Here is a 17,391-nt window from a genome sequence, read left to right on the forward strand (position 1 = left end):
CCCTTACTTTTTTGTTTTATATATAGTATCACAACATTACATAGCACTGTACAAAGCATATATAATCATTCATGATAGTTACTACTAATTTTATACTACACAAATACACAATGGCCATGTACAGAAACAAACGCAGAGCTTGTTGAACCTCACTGCTATTGTGCTGCTCTTTATTGAGAAATGTGTATCACCTAAACTAGCTCAATCTTATCCTGGATCTCAGTGTCCATTACATAACAGCAGGTCCATTGCTCTCATGTGATCAGAGGTGCTCAGTGACCATTACATCACAGCAGAGCCATTCCTCTCATGTGATAAGAAGTACTGCTCTTTATTGAGAATTATGGATCACCTAACATAGCTCAATATTATCCTGGACCTCAGTGTCCATTACATAACAGAAGGGGCAATTCTCTCATGTGCTCAGAGGTGCATCTAATCTGAAATGGCAGAGGGGATGTCACCATTTGGCTACCACACTCTCAATCTATTACTGTTTCCCTAAATTCTCTAATTCCAGGAGGCATTGTAGTGTGACACCATTCACCTTTGCTTCTTCCCACAGTTATTTAATTAGCAGAGCAGTAACTGGCAGTTTAAAAAGAGGTTCAGGATGGAGAGGACTTACTTTCTTTGACAGTCTACTTCTATATCCAGCTACCCACAGCCAGACTAGGAACACATTGGGGCCAGACAGTATAGTCATTTTACTATATCTATAATCACAGATAGAACTCATATGGCCAGCGTTATCTCCTAAAAAAATAACATGAAATATATGCACAACAGAATATCAAGACTGACATGAGCTACAGTACTTTATATCAACACAAGGAAATAACTTTCTGTTACAGAGCACAAGCAACAGTCATAAAAGTTAGTGATGCAAACCTCAGTATACAAAGTAAGTTTTTGTGACTCTAAGCACAGGTCGTAGATGAATTTGTACATGTCTGTATATTCATACACAAATCACCTTATTAGATTCTCTTGACTAGTTGAGTACATTTCTAGGTGACAGTGCTCCCTAGAGTGAAATATTAACTATGAAAAGGAGAGGAGACCTAAGGAAGACAAAGCACTCTATGTAGATGCACTCATTGTATGTTTATGATATATATTATAATAAATAACTTTTATCAGTATATATTACAATTGATACCCTGGAGACATATCAAAATGTTAATAGACCAACATACACAATATACAAATGAAGATATAGTCCTAATTAGATATGTGGATGGACTACTTTGTTTTGGTTCTAAATTATCATTGTGTTTTGGTTCTGGTTTTTGTTTTCCCATACCCACCGTCATGTGTGTGTTTTGGATCTGGTTTTTTTAAAATTAGAGTTGATAAAAACAGCTGTCATGCAATATGGGCCTGTTTTTGTTCCTACAGTGTTATTAACCTCAATAATTAATAAGTAAATTTTGACCAACACACAGCTCACAATATTGCTCAACAACAAAGGCTGGCTGGCTAAACTAAGTGACAGAGCAGTGGCACAAACCCACAGCAGCTTAAAAGAATATAGGAGATCTATAAAACATTGCTGCACAGCAAAGGTAGATATGATGATGGTTTAATACACTTTACAACCCCATAAAAAGAATGTTTTCATTAAACAAGGTCTAGATCAGAGGCCAAGGGTAGTTCATGGAAATTGAGGCTGAGTATGTATGACAATGTTTGATTGTTTGATTGATTAAGAAAATTAAATTTGTGACGTGGCCTTGTTTTGGAGCAACTGAGAAAAGTCCATAAAAAGTACAATTTATCTTATTATTATTTTTTTTTTGTAAGGCACCACATTATTTCAGGTTAAAAGTGTGTTGCAAATTAGTCGTGTATTAGAGCTATAATCGATAAAAAGATTTGTCTATGCAAAAAAAGAAAGCATCACCAATGCTCTCAATTTATATTATAACCAGTTATTTATATAGTGCACACATATTCCGCAGCACTTTACAGAGAAAATTTAGCAAATCGCATCAGTCCCTGCCCCAGTGGATCATACAATCTGTATTCCCTATCCAATCCACACACATACACACTAGGGTTAATTTTGATGGGAGACAATTAACCTACCAGTATATTTTTGGATTGTGGGAGGAAACCGGGGTACCCAGAGGAAACCCACACAAGCACAGGGAGAATACACAAACTCTGTGCTGCCCAATACATCATTATGGGCTGTATACAAATACAGCCCATAATAAAAGAAAAATGGTGGAAGATGGAATTGTCCTTGGGCCCTCTCACCCACCCACATTTGTGCTGTATATTAAAAAGGACATGCAGCGTTCAATAAACCAAGCAGTTCAGCAACAGAGACTGCCACTTTAGTGGCTAAAGTGTTTGGTTTGTTAGGGCCCCCACAAAGCAAGCTACAAATGGGCTTAAAGTGGCTAACAGTATTGTAAATCATCTCTACACTGGGAAGCTGTTATTATCATCCTCCTCCTCATCATCATCATACAATATTACATCATCCCCACTGTAATCCACAATTACAGTCTCTGTACTTTGTTGCATTTAACAGCAAAGGTCTTCCTCATAGAATTTGTGGTTGATATCTACAAACATGAGTTTTTCAGCATTTTGAGGAATTTTGCCTCCTACACTAATGAGGGAGAACCAGATAGTTCTCCTCCATTAATGTCAAAGCATAGCTCCACCCCGGGCACCTAAAAAGCCCCACCCCCAGTTTCTGATTTGCCCATGGGCCAGTCAGTCACAAACCAGGAATGACCATCAATTGGTGAAACCATTGATGGTCATCCATTGAATTGTTTGTAGTCATCAATGACTTCTTGTTTTTTTTGCCATCGATGGGAACCATTGGTTGTAACACCTCCGATGGCCATCCCTACTTTGTTTCATCTACTCCTTGAGTTTATCTAGCTGCTTTTCCAGTAGTTTTCTTCATTAGTTCATTAGTTGCTACTTCAAATGGTTTTAATAGTTTGCATAAAACAAAGAGTATTCTCCAGTGTGTTGGAGAAAAATACATTCCCCCTTCTCTCCATATGTCATGGCTTGTTGTGTAGGATAGAGAATGCACTGGTCACTGGGAAAATTACGGCAGCGGCCATTTTCCCTGTATTGCGCATGCGCAAATGATGTGAAAATGACCGTGGCGTCCATTTTCCAGTGTCAGACCCCCACGCCAATGTGGGACTTCGGAGAGGTAAGTAATTTTATTGGTGCAGGGTGTTTGGTGTGGGGCCCATGTTCCCGGCACACCCTGCACCCATTAAAGATACACCCCTGGTTTACACAGCACCATCAATCTGGGCTATTCCTGGGTCAGCCTCATTCACACTGAACCTGGGTCTGCCCTGATAAACTTGGGAGGTCATAAAAAGTGAGAGGTAACTGCTCCACAACCACCAATCAGCTCATTTTAGGCATAACCCAGGTTGGATAACCTGAGCTGCGCCATTTACACTGCACCATTACCCAGGTCCATCCTGGGTCCAACCCTAATAGCTACCTGGGTTGGATTTCCGGGTCACTTGACCTGGGTTAATTTTCAGGGACCCTTTTACACTGAGCTGTGGCCTGGGTTGGACCCAGCAAAAGCCCAGGTTTTTGCTCTGGTGTAAAAGGGGTATTAGTTTATTGTGCGGGCAAAACATAGGACATGTTCAAATTCGCCAAGTTGTAATTTTCTTACAATGTTACTTGAGTTATTGGAAATGATTTAATGAGAGCACCTGAGGGAAAAAAGTACCTTTACAAAAAAGATAAGAGTTTTCAACTGACCAATCTCCGGCGAAACACATGACAGTGACTGACCGGGGCTCCCATACGTGCATGGACCAGACCACACTGGCTCAACAGTTTCTCGCACATTTTTCTTTTTCCTACAGGTACTTATTAACTCTAATCCACCTTGTACCCCTGTGCTGCCATAGGCAACAAGTCTGAAGGTGCATACACACGTAACAATTTTTTGAACGATTTAACTATAACGACGTTCATCATTGTAAAAATTGTTCATTACACTTCAAAAAATCGTTTACTTTTCAAGTAGTGTAGAAGTGTAACAATTACCTTCCGCCACTGTTATTTATATGATTACTATTTGCAATGTTAATACAGAAAAAATATTTATATATACCATATTGGTTGATGATACATACTGTATAATTGCAATTTATGATCAGGTACTAAGGTTGCAGAATGCTAACTGCAAGGATTAACTAGAAGCCGTTTATGCATTGGTAGATTGCTAGTAACAAGCAGAAAAACTTGTAAATGTGATTAGCATATATTTATTCATGCCATAAACTGTTACCTACATGCATCACTGACAAGTAATAATGACTAAGGGATCTATTTACTAAGCATCACTAGGAGACAGAATGAAAGGTGATAAGAAAGTGATAAGGTACCAGCCAATCAGCTCCTAACTGTCATCTCACAGGTTGTGTTTGAAAAATGACAGAAGCTGATTGGCTGGCACCTTATCACTTTTCACTCTGTCTCCTAACACTGCTTTGAAAATAGACCCCTAAGCATGAGAATAGTTACTACAGGAAATTGGAATGTGCATTATATTAACATCCCGCTCTGAGGGCCTGATTCAGAGGCACTCGCAAAAAGTGAGCGCTCGCTCTGAATCAGTGCGGGCGCTGGTTTTTTTTAGTTGCGGCCTCCTGGCTGCTTGCATAGCTGTGGGTGACCACCCACAGCTATTGCGAGTGGTCAGGATGATGGTCGCAATGGTCAAGACCATTGTGACCATCGGGCTTGCGATGAGACCCTTGGTAGGGTCTTGTGGCTGCAAGCCCCAGAGAGCTTCTTGCTCTCTCATGTTTGCTTGGGAACGCCTCCATTTGTGAAGCCACCCCCAGGCCACGCCTACAAAATGGGGTGAGCTGTCAATCAACATCGACAGCCGCCCCTTTTGTAGTGAGCCACGGAGCGAGTGCTTTTTGTGCTCGCTCCGGGGTTCACGCGCGCCCAGTGCACATGCCGCATGTGCGCACTGGGCCACCATCGACCCGCTTGCGAGCGGGTCTGAATCAGGCCCTGAGTTCTAATGTAATGATTTGGAGACACACTGGGATAAGCCTTTTTTTTGGAACAGAACATTGGGCCTGATTCATTATAACGATTATACATTCTGATGTGCTGTGGAAATATGCTAATAAATGCCATAGCATAGCCAGCATAGAAACACCCACTACCTCCCACTACCTCTATCTCACATCCGTAATAACTTACAGTCCTGAGTATACATCGGGAAGATCTAGTAACATCGGTCCCTCACATACAATTACAAGAGGTCAGACCTTACTCAGAAATTGCTAACCTCATTGCACGCAGTGAGTAAACAAGCTGCTTATGCCATCGCAGTGACTAGTTTATGCATGCCCAAGATATTTGTCATCATTGTTGCCAGATGGACATAGTTTCCCTAATAAAATAAATATGATTGATTACTGTAGCTAGTTTATATAATGTTGAAATATTTCCAGAAATAATATTATATTTTATATAGCGATTTACTCGTGCTACACTATTTATTATTTTTTATAATTTTAGTTGATATATACCATTTTCATACCATTCAGGAGTTAGTGATTAAGGTGATTCAGACCCGCTCGCGAGCGCTGAGTGCTCGCAAGCGGGTCTATGGTGCCCAAGTGCGCATGCGCGAGACCCGAATAACGATGGCCAAGCAATCGTTTTGGGTTTCGCACCAAAGGGGGCGTGCTATCAATGGTGATTGACAGCACGCTCCCTTTGGTGGGCGTGCCGGGGGTGTGGCTGCCCAGACGGAGGCGTTCCCATGGACCGACCCCAATGACATCACTAGTGATGTCAGTGGGAGTGCTTTTGGCTCTGATAGAGCCAAAAGCACTCCAGGGTTTGCGGCAGCGAGACCCTACCGCAGGGTCTTGTCGCAAGCCCGATGGTCGCGATGGTCTTGACCATCGCGACCATCATTTTGGCCTCTCCAAAAGGAGAAGGGATGGCCCTGATTCAGAGCGAGCGCTCTGTCAGAGCGTCCAGCTCTGAATCAGGGCCTAAATACACAACAATACCTAATTAGTCCCTTTGTATCTATTTATTGGATTAACCTTATATCAACACATTAGGACTATGGACCTCATTCAGAGTCTCTCGCAAGCGCTGTGTGCACACATGCAGTCCGATGGTTTGCGTATGTGCATGCGCACGCTTTGTTCTGCGCGTGCGCAAACTACTCTGTGCGAGCGCAGCCCGCTCGCTCGCCCAGCAAAGACAGCCCAGTGAAATTAGTGACAGGAGAGACCATTTGTGGGTGGTAACAGGGGCAGGACACTAATAACGGGGGTGTGGAGGTGCGAGCGCAGGCGTGCCTGAGTGTTTCAATGCTGTTTTTAAGGCGGGCATAATTAATAGGCAGAGTCATAGTACACATCACATGCTTGTTTTTTACCCTGAAATCCTCGCAGTGCTTGCGGCAGGGTAAGGCAACCACAAGCGCTGCGATCGCAACCGATGGTGCTCGATGTACCAATGTTTTAATACACTTCCTGGAGATGACGTGCGCAAGTGGGCGTCTCAACATAGGCTAATGGGTGTCAGCATACACAGAGCGATCGCTCGCACAGCCAAAGTGTGTGCGCGTATGCCTTAGCGAGCAATCGCTTCCCATGGCGTCATTTTGAAAAATTTATTATACGCTGGAATGCGAGCGATTGGCTGCTTGCGAGAGACTCTGATTGAGGTCCAATATCATAATTTTTATATTGTGTATGTTGGGAGATTTCAGTGGTTCTCAAACTCGGTCCTCATGACCACACACAGGTCACATTTCCCAGGTCACCCAAACAGGAGCACAGGTGTAGTCATTACTCACTGACACATTTCCCAGGTCACCCAAACAGGAGCACAGGTGTAGTCATTACTCACTGACACATTTCCCAGGTCACCCAGCAGGAGCACAGGTGTATTCATTACTCACTGACACATTTCCCAGGTCACCCAGCAGGCGCACAGGTGTAGTCATTACTCACTGACACATTTCCCAGGTCACCCAGCAGGAGCACAGGTGTATTCATTACTCACTGACACATTTCGCAGGTCACCCAGCAGGAGCACAGGTGTATTCATTACTCACTGACACATTTCCCAGGTCACCCAGCAGTAGCACAGGTGTATTCATTACTCACTGACACATTTTAAAAGATACACAGATGGAGCTAATTAATTCATTTCTGATTCTGTGAGAAGACCTGGAAAACATGCACTGTTTGGGGACCGAGTTTGAGATCCTGTGGTCTATTTACATTTTGGTATGTCTCCAGATTATCAATTTTACTAATAAAAGTAAATTTTGATAATATATTGAACATACCACAAGTACCCTTACATAGACTGCTTTCCCTTGCTTAGTACTTCATAATCGGACTGAAACAAGGATCTATGTTGCAGTGAATTGGAGTATCCCTTGCTGCATCTCCTATCAGCGGAGCTAAAGTGGATGATGTGCTGGAGTTTCTGTGTGCTGACAGCTTCAAGAAGCTGGTATAACCTTTGCTTGGATAAGCTAATTAATGACTGTTTATGGCTGTTTGGACTCTGGCTTACATTCTTTCATACCACTAATTGCTTGCAACGTTGTAGTTACTAACATATCAACAATCTATCTAATCTATATATTAGTAGAAGGATGACTTTTATGAGTGCCATCATGATATAGTTGTCTAAGCAGGGAAAATAATATACCAAATTAAAGGTCTTGGTCCATAGACTTTGCAGCACAATATTGGTGTTGTAATTGGTTGCTTCGTTTCAGAGTTATGTGACAAAATGTCCTCCCGTCGTTTAGAATGCATCACCATTGTGCTCTGGAAAATGTGACAGTTGCTCAACTCTGCAATAAAAAATATAGTGGTTGCTCACATCAGCTTAATGGTATTGCACAGGTGCTTGTAAAGGGCGGGGTTTACTCTGAACCACAGAAAAAAGGGTGTTCCCTCCAGCACACTGCAACAATATCAGCAAACATACTTTAACCCTACATAATAATAGAAATTCAGAGGTATTAGTTGCATACATTTGCAAATATATGATTAAGTGCCGGGCCAGCATCAAGGCTCCTCTATATTGGCGTCCCTAACATTCAGGGGTTCACGTCTGAGGTGCAGGGCACCCCAAAAGAATCCAGCCAAGGACCATCCCCAGGGCATCACATGAAAAGAAGAAAAAAGGTGAATGTGGTTGTTCCACCATATTTAGCAGAACTTTTTATATAAATACCCTCAAATTACAGACTCATTGGGGTAAATGCAATACGTCACAATGTTAAGTAAAACTCCAATTTGCACCTTCTCGCATTTTTTGAAGCTACGAGTTGGTGCTGGGACTCGCAAAAGTAATAGCCTGCGAACCTTTCAATTGAAGGCTACTACTCTATGTGAATCTATGCAAGTATTTCACTATGTAAACTAACACATTTTAATGCAACTAGCATTAAAAGGTGCAAGTTATACGGAAGCATTCACAGATCAGTGAGATCCGTGAAGGCTTCTGTGTTAGAAAAAAGATGTGCACCCTTCCTCAGAAGCATAACCAGCCCCGGGCTTGTGCTGGTTCTATAAATACAGGGGCCAAAATGTGTAGGGGGCCCCTGTGTATTAAGTACAGCACAGGGCTTTTCTGAGCCGGTCCTGGTTGTGTAAAAACTGGGGACACGATGAGTAGGGGTCCCCTGAAATTTCCATAACCAGCACCAAACTCTTTCTAGTGGATGGGGGGGTAATGCCACAGCCATGGAAACCCTTTCACCGGGTTCTGTTGCCAAAGAATTACCCCTGACTGCTAGTCAGCCCAGGCCAGGATCCCTGTGGGGGTGGGGACCCCCACAATAAAGAAATCCCCCTCTTCAAGGTACTCTAGGCCTAGGATGATAGCCCGGGGCTATCCTTAGCACCGCTGGCCATTGGGTGCCAGGTTGATAGTGTAGTGTTGTGTAAAAATTCGAAGTTAAAATATTGTCTTTAGTTGTGGAACTACACGTCCCAGCAAGTCTCCCTCACATGCTGGTACTTGGAGAACCACAAGTACCAGCATGTGGGGCATTATGTGCCCGATGGTACCTGTAGTTCCACAGCAAAATAAATATTTATATAGACAAGAAGACACACCGTAAAAGTACAATTTTATTTACACATGCACACTCACACTAACTGACACACATACTCACCTAGTATCCCTGATGACATCATGTCCCCTTGTCCAGTAGGATTCCATAGGTGTACCTGTAATATAAAATCCATACTCACCTCTACTATGCATTGTTCATGTCCTCTTTGGTCCCTGTAGGCATCCAGGCGGTTATAAAAATAAAACGCAAAAAACCCGAAACTATGCCGGACAGGAGGACACATACCTTTCCTCTGCGTGAATGACTGGGGTACAGGAGTGCCCAGTAATTGTGCAGTAACTCTCTATTATATTATATTGCCCCAGCTCTAGCTAGAGAATAGGAAAACATCTGGATGCGAGATGTTTTTTGCAAGTTACATTTAAGCCCAAAAAATGTGAGTTTACTATAGTCACACCCTATTAAATTTGCGAGTGACTAAAAAGTGCAAGTTTAGCGCTAAACTCGCATTTTTAACAAATTTGCAACCTATTACATTTACTCCATTATCTCCATAATATCCTCAGTAACTAATATCTATAGTATTCTCCATAACTAAGGCAGTTGCTGCAGGGATTCTCTAGTTACTTTTGTAGCTGATACTTGTGCTCTATAACAGAAAACAATTTCCTTGTGTTGGTATACTGTAAGTATCTTGTGCTAATCTTAATATCTTATTGTACATTTCTTTTGGATGTTAAGTTTTAAGGGATAACACGGCCGTGGTGTGAATTACATATGTGATTAAATTTTTTTTCTGTTAATTTAATAAATGTCAAGTGGTTTATGATACTTATTTTCTTTTTGTTTATTATTGTGGGGGCTCAGTTTTTCCCTTTTGTAATTAGAAGCAGAAGTCATCACTGATACTGATAATTGTCATTGGCTCATTCAGGAGGTTAGTGCTAGAGTTTTTGTTTAAATCTCATATCTATACTCACCTAAAAGTTCCATTACAAATAATTTTATAATAACCAGCTGCCCACATGATTAGCTTTTTGGGTGGGATCAGAATCCTGATGGTCAGTATCCCAACGGTCACAATACCGGCTCCAGATCCTGACGGAAATCACAATCAGTAGCAGATAAAGGGTTGGGCTGGTAGGGCTATTGCCCAGGGTGCTGTGGTCTATGGGCACCAGTGCAGTCACCCCACCAGCACCACTGCTGCACTCTTTGTTTACGCTATTTTCGTACTGATCAGGCTGTGAGTAAAGGGAGATTGGTGGTTTAATATGGGGCTGAGCAGCTGCATCCTGTGCTGCTGCCTCCGTGCATATGAATTGATTAGCATATTCTCACATCGGACTGGTGCGTGCATTCTCTCTTTTGTATTCCTTGCTGAATCAGGCCCTAAGTCCTAGCAGTTCTCTACAGAGATGTGGCTGCACAACCCCTCTGACATATGTCTTTTGCATATGCATGGCTAATCACATCTTTCCTCCATGCTGCACCACTGAGGATTAGCCACAGCATGCAGGGAAGAAGAAGGCAAATTGGAGGGGGCCAGAGAGCGGTTTTGTTCTTGGAGGGACACATGACGCTGGAGTGACAGGAGGCAGAATGCTGTAGTAATGGGGGACAAGACCCTCTGTAGTGACAGGAGGTTTGAGTAACAGGGGACTGGAGTGACAGTGGGCAGGGGGCTGGTGGGGCAGAAAGCTGGAGTGACAGGGGGCTGTAGTGACAGGAGCTGGAGTAACAGGGGGCAGGGAGCTGAAATGATGGGGGCAGGAGGCTTGTGTGACAGGGGTTTGTAGACTGTAGTGACGGGGCAGAAGGGGGAGTGACAGGGGCAGGATGATGTAGTGACAGATGGCAGGACGCGGAGGTGGAGTGACAGCAGGCATGAAGCTGGAGTGAAAAGGGGGCAGGAGGCTGGAAAGGCAGGGAACAGGAGGCTTGATTGCTGGGGCAGGAGGCTAGAGTGACAAGAGACAGAAGTCTGGGAAGACATGGGGCAGGAGCAATTGTATTAAATATACTACTCTTAGGTGTGTGGTCGACCATGTTTCTGCCAGCCAGCCATGCCATTTTATAACTGATGTTGGTACAGTATGACAGACATGAGGGGCATATTAAAGGCCCCCACACTCGGTACGATATTATGCACGATCTGCACAATTTTGATGCATCGGAACGACAGAACGGTAATGATAATGATGCACGTACCCGCAGGTCATTCATCATCTCATCAGATCTTTCCGGTGGCATACTGTTTAATGTGTATGCCTGAACGATATGTCATTCAAATCTGCATGATGCTGCATGCACGGATCAGGGAGATATGTGATGCATGCATCAAAACCAGTGGCGTAACTAGAGGGGGTCGGGCAGGGTGCGTGCCCTGGGCACCGTGGGACCGGCGGCGCTGGGGGGGCTCCACCGGCCACAGTCTGGCCCGCCCTAGTTAGCCACCAGTGTAGCGCCAACCACAATGAGTGCGGTCAGCGCTACACATTTACACAGGACTGGCGCTAGGCTTCCTGCGCCGGTCCTGTGCTGCAAACCTGAGCCCGTTCCCTCCCCCTGAGCACTTACCCAATAGCGCCAGGAGGTGGGCTCAGGCTGTGCATAACACACACATCGCCACCAGCGCTGGCAGCAATGCGTGTGTTAAACAGCAGCCAATGAGAGTCATTGACTGCTGCATCACCCACTGCAAGAGCCGGACTTCCGTCCGGCTCCTGCAGTGGGTAACGGGACAGACGTCATGACATCATGACGTCTGTCCGATTATGCTGAGCGCGCCAGCCCGGGAGGACTGTCGGGCGGGAGCGGCGTCGCGGACTGGAGGAGCAGCAGCATCAGCGTGGATTCAGATAAGTATGTTTTTATATATATATTTTTAAAAACCTGTCAGTACTACTGGGGGCACAACGGGGGTGGCTACCACTGGGGGGACCTCTACTGGGGTGGGGGAACAACGGGGGGTGGCTACTACTGGGGGCACCATTATTAGGAGGACCTCTACTGGGGCGCGCGCACATATCGGGTTGTTGGGGAGGGACTCCCTTTTCAAATTTGCCCTGGGATCCAAATACCCTAGTGACGCCACTGATCAAGACACAAAGGATTAGTGTGATACATGCAGTAAGTACCTGTGATAAAATACACAAATGCATTACATGGATCAGAGAGATCCATCCATGCATCTGTGTAAAAAAATTAATAAAATTGTAAAAATAAAACAAAAAACGGGCTGTGTCCCCTCCCAAAAGCACAACCAGCCCTGGGCTTTGGAGATCCAATACTGGTTGTGCTATATACAGGGGACAAACAAGGTGCCCTGGAGAGTTGGGGATCCCTCAAAAAAGGAGTGCCTAACTCTCCAGGGATCTGTTCCGCTGGCTGTGGCATTACTTTCCTGCTAGAAAAAGTTTGGTGCTGGTTATCGATAATACAGGGAACCTCTACGCTTTCTGTCCCCTGTATTTCCATAACAAGCACTGGTTCAGAGCCCAGTGCTGGTTACGTTTAATACAGGGGACCCCTATGATTTTTTTCCCCTATATTTTGACACACAGAAATGGCTCTGAAAAGCCCGGTGCAGCTTGTGCTTTTTTTGGGGGGGAGGGGACACACATTTTATTTTTTACCATTTTATTATTTTTTTTTTTACACAGATTCATGGACAGATCTCACTGATCCGTGTAATGCATTTGTGTCCTTTATCACAGGTGCTTACAACATGGATCACACTGATTAATGCGGGCATTTGTGTTTTGATCAGTGAGTGCATCTGTCTGCTATCGTGGATGGTCTAATGATATGAAAATCATTAGATCATGCACGATAGATCTTGTATCACATCCTCTAGCTGTTGCTGCACATCATCTCCTTGAGTGCCGGGGAGAGTTCTAGTTAAATTGCTCACGATATCGCATAGTTGAGCACATTGTTCCGTGTATAGGCACCACAATTGCCACCAGGGGAAACAGTGGTCTATCTGCTCTGGCCTGGCGGGAAATTATAAAGAAATAGAGAACATTACACTTGTAGGTCTTGTTGCCTTACTTATTGAACCACCCTTGTGTCTGTGTATATATATATATATATATATATATATATACTTCATCAAGGCCTTTCAGCTCTCATCCTAACCCACCTCATGCTCTTTCCTTCCTATCTTCCCCTTCTGTGTCACGCCTGTCTGTCTGCCCCTCCCCTTAGAATGTGAGCTCTCACAAGCAGGGACCTCTTCCCTCATGTGCTTCTCTTTACATTTTATATACTGTCAAAGTCAAAAATATTAAATACACTACAAAATAACTTAAATCCCATATTTTACCTTTAACTGGCATATTCTCATAGATTTTAATGCAATAGATAATTATGGGTTAGCCATTAAACCTCCAAGGAGTTGTGGGTCATGTTTGCTGGCCTGGGTTGGATGTTTCTGCTCAAACAACCATGGTGTCATAAAATGTGGAATTTCTATTCACCAATATTCCCCTGTGTTTGATGTACAAATAAGCATGTGATGCCTGGGGTCCTTGATACCAATATATAAATGATTTCTTATCTGCTGTTTTCCTGGGTCCTCTACTGACCCATACTGGACAATGGATGAACTTGTTTATGACCGCCCCAGGTCTGATACACTATGATTTTGATCTCACTTATAGGTATTGCCTACACGCCTGTGCATACCAGTGCCCACTCCATTGTTTTGTCACATGGACAGGAAAACCTGTTTCACAGTGAGACAGATACAACTGCATGCATTCTGTCTAAGCATTTGACATATATATTTAAACCTGTTTGTTTTATTTCTTTCTTTGAAATGTATATGTGCAGTGTATCTGACATAACAATTGGTGATATTTTATTTCTGGTGATGTCTCTCATCCTCATATTCCTAGAGTTCTATTCATTTCTACAAATTATTACCAGCTAGCTGCGGTGGCAGTTCCCCCCTTGTGGCCGTGAGAGATTAATTTGATTAGCCACACATTACCAGTATACATATATATATATATATATATATTATATTATATAGAATGAATTAGACATTTATATTACATGTCCAATGTATTATATATATCCCAGCTCTCGTGGCTCACACAATACATATAGGGCCTGATTCAGAGCTGCTCGTAAGCGGCCGCTCGTTCGCTCCGAGCGATGTTCGCACATCTGCGCATGCGTATGGGTCATAATGCACATGCGCCAACCAGTCATTGCGGTCGGAAATCGAGTGCTCGCAAAATAGCGAGTGCCTGCTAATTTGAATGACAGGATGAGGCATTTGTGGGTGGTAACAGGGGAAGGTGCTTGAAAACGGGGAGTGGAGATCCGAACGCAGGCATGCCAAACGGTCAAAATGGGCGTTTTAAGGGTGTGCATAATTAACAAAGCAGCGTCATCGACCACGTCACTTGGTTGTTTCTTAGCCTGAACTGTTCACATGATTGCAGGAGGAAAATCCTACCACAAGCACTGAGAGCAGTTCGGACGCCTTTCGATGTACTCGATTAATCTAATAATTAGCGGAGATGACGTAGGATGCGAGCGGCCAGGGGGCGTCTTTACAAAATAGCGAGCGCATGTTTCGTTCGCTCGCTCAGACATAGAGGCGTCAACAGACCGCAAAGAGGGAGCGATCAATTTAAATAGCCAGCCCCTTTTTCTGAACGAGTGAGCGCAAATAGCGTCCGGCTCTGAATCAGGCCCATAGTCCAGGGATGGAACCACATATTAACATTGTGTTTGAGGTCATAATGTACAGAATTGTGTTAGCATAAATCCGGTGATTGTAAATAGATTGTCGCACATTGCGGCAAGCGTATATTAGCAATGCTGGATCTATGTTTAATAATAGCATATAACAATGGTTGATTTGAACTAGTTTTTGGAGGGAACCCAGAGGTGAAGTCCTTTAACAGCATCTTGAGCCTAGGCATCGCCCACTGTTTGAACCAATCAATAACCTCTAGTGAACTGAAAACTTCCCCCCCCTGGACCAATGGAAGAAGACACAACTTGCTATTATACACACCCATAATTTAACTGTATAAATTACGCTCCCTTGAACCAGAGAGAAGTAGCTGTATTCTACCAGTCATCTGGTGATGACTGCACTCTGGATCCGGGGAGCGCATGCAAACGAATGTATACTGGTTTGTAAACTCTGACCTTTTGTTTCTTGAACTATATAGTACCACTGTATAACTAGTAAAAATTTATGTTATATATACTTTCAATACAATATTTACTGTTGTGCGTTGGACCACAGAAATTGGAAATGTGTGTTTTCACTTGCTTTCAAAAATAAGGTTATTATACTAAGATATATATACAGTTTATATACAGTATATATATATATATATATATATATATATATATATAGCACTGTAATTTACATTGTATTTTGATACGATGATAGCAATTATTATGCATACTGTTGGTGTTACAATAAGGGAAGGTATTGCGTATGCTTCACACATTGCATACACTGTGCATTCATATTTGCGTATCGCCGTACGCAAGGTGCGTCCACATGGCGTCAACAGCTGTAGTGAGATTTAAAGTAGGATTTCACAATACAAAATAGAGTTGACCCTATAACTGTATAGCAGAAATAAGTTCCCACTTGGTATGCCAGCTATTTTGTTATTATTATGGGGTATATTTATTAATGACAATTTATGGGATATCCTCCATAAACTCCTATTTTTGAGCGTACCTACAAATTTTAAGCATCCCCAAGATTTAGCAAGGAGGGATTACAGCAGATATCTCCAATATCTGCTGTGGTTTCTCAACTGCTGACTGCAAAGTGCCCTCATAGGAACATACAGTAGTTTCTACGCTGTCAGATTTACCAAGCCACCACTGACACATGAGCTAGGCAATGGCTGCGCTTCGTGTAAGCTAACACTCTGCTTTCAGCTCTTTGCTGGGACAGGCTTTTATCAGAGACGTCTCCCGGCAACAGCACAATGCTATATTCACGTGAAAATTTACATGTTCATGTTGGAAATTTAAGTGAAAATTATTTATCATTGTGCTAAGATAGGGCCATATACAGCATGCATAAATAAGATATAAAAGGTAATGAACAGGATAATGGCATACCAGACAGAGGTGATATATTATTATAAATGGGTTATTAATTGAGTTACTGACATGATGATCATAATAAAATGTCACTAGAAATGGCCAAGTAGGTCACTATACCAGTCAGAGGCACCACCGCACGTTGCGCATGTGCAGTACTAGCTGCAAGGACTTTTGAAATACCTCCGAGGTCAATGATGGGAATTGGTATGCGCCTGACCGACAAAAGCAGTGTTCCCGGCAGCGGAAGCCCGACAGCACTGGAAATCCAGATCGTCGCTAAGGTAAGTATAAACTAACCTAACCTATCCCCCTAACCCTACTTAGGGGTGCCTAACCCTAATCTCCCCTCTAAGTGCCTAACCCTAACCCCCACTTCCCCGCTGCCTAAACCTAAGTCCCCTGGGGGGGTGCCTAACCCTAAGTCCCTCCCCCAGGGTTGCCTAACCCTAACCCTACCTCAATCCCCCTGGCCTAACCCTAACCCTCCCGGGGGGGTGCCTAACCCTAAGTCCCCTCCCTGGGGGTGCCTAACCCTAACACTCCCTCCATCCCCCTGGCCTAACCCTAACCCTCCCGCAGGGGTGCCTATCCCTAAGTCCCCCCCGGGTGCCCTAAACCTAACCCTCCCCCCGCGGCTGTCTGCTCACGGCATCCGGCATCCCTTCGATCGGGATGCCGGGCGTCTGTCTCCCGGTGTCAGGGAAATGTCAGGCATCTACATCTAGACGCCCGGCATTTCACCCTCGCCAGGATGTGACAGTTGGGAAGCCGGCTGTCGGTATTAAGGCAGCTGGTTTCCCAATTGTATACCCATTGATGACATCATAAAAGATGGCTTTGGCATTCTGCGCATACACAGAATGGAGATTAGCGCCAAACCTAATTCTATCAATTATTAGTATTTTCTAAGTATATAAGGAGTGTTCCAGAAAACCCACCCTTACCCCTGAGGAAGTCCAAACAGTACTAAATGCATTGGGACTACATTACCAGCCTCTCCTGAGTGTGGATGTTCCCAGATGCTACTAAGGACTTTTGGCTATATACAGATAACCACTTTTTTTAGGATTTTTTACATTTTATTGTTGTTTCCTGTATTCCATATCCCCCCTATCTTGTTATAATAAATAAAATTTTGAAATCACCACTGATAAAGGGTCCTTTCTGCTTTGTTT

General features: G+C 43.6%; 1 protein-coding gene across 1 annotated transcript in view; it reads right to left on the reverse strand.

Moving 5' to 3' along the window:
• Window positions 1-16,027: 16,027 nt before the first annotated feature.
• The window catches only part of LOC148481839 (uncharacterized), a 32,143-nt gene continuing 30,779 nt past the window's right edge, over window positions 16,028-17,391 (reverse strand). The window contains exon 4 of the mRNA XM_088452922.1: window positions 16,028-16,098. Within this exon, the coding sequence (XP_088309048.1) occupies window positions 16,028-16,098 (71 nt within the window). The remainder of the gene's footprint in view (window positions 16,099-17,391) is intronic.

The sequence above is a fragment of the Taudactylus pleione genome, unplaced genomic scaffold, assembly GCF_031769625.1.
Source record: "Taudactylus pleione unplaced genomic scaffold, aTauple2 ptg000559l, whole genome shotgun sequence".
Classification (NCBI taxonomy): Eukaryota; Metazoa; Chordata; class Amphibia; order Anura; family Myobatrachidae; genus Taudactylus; species Taudactylus pleione.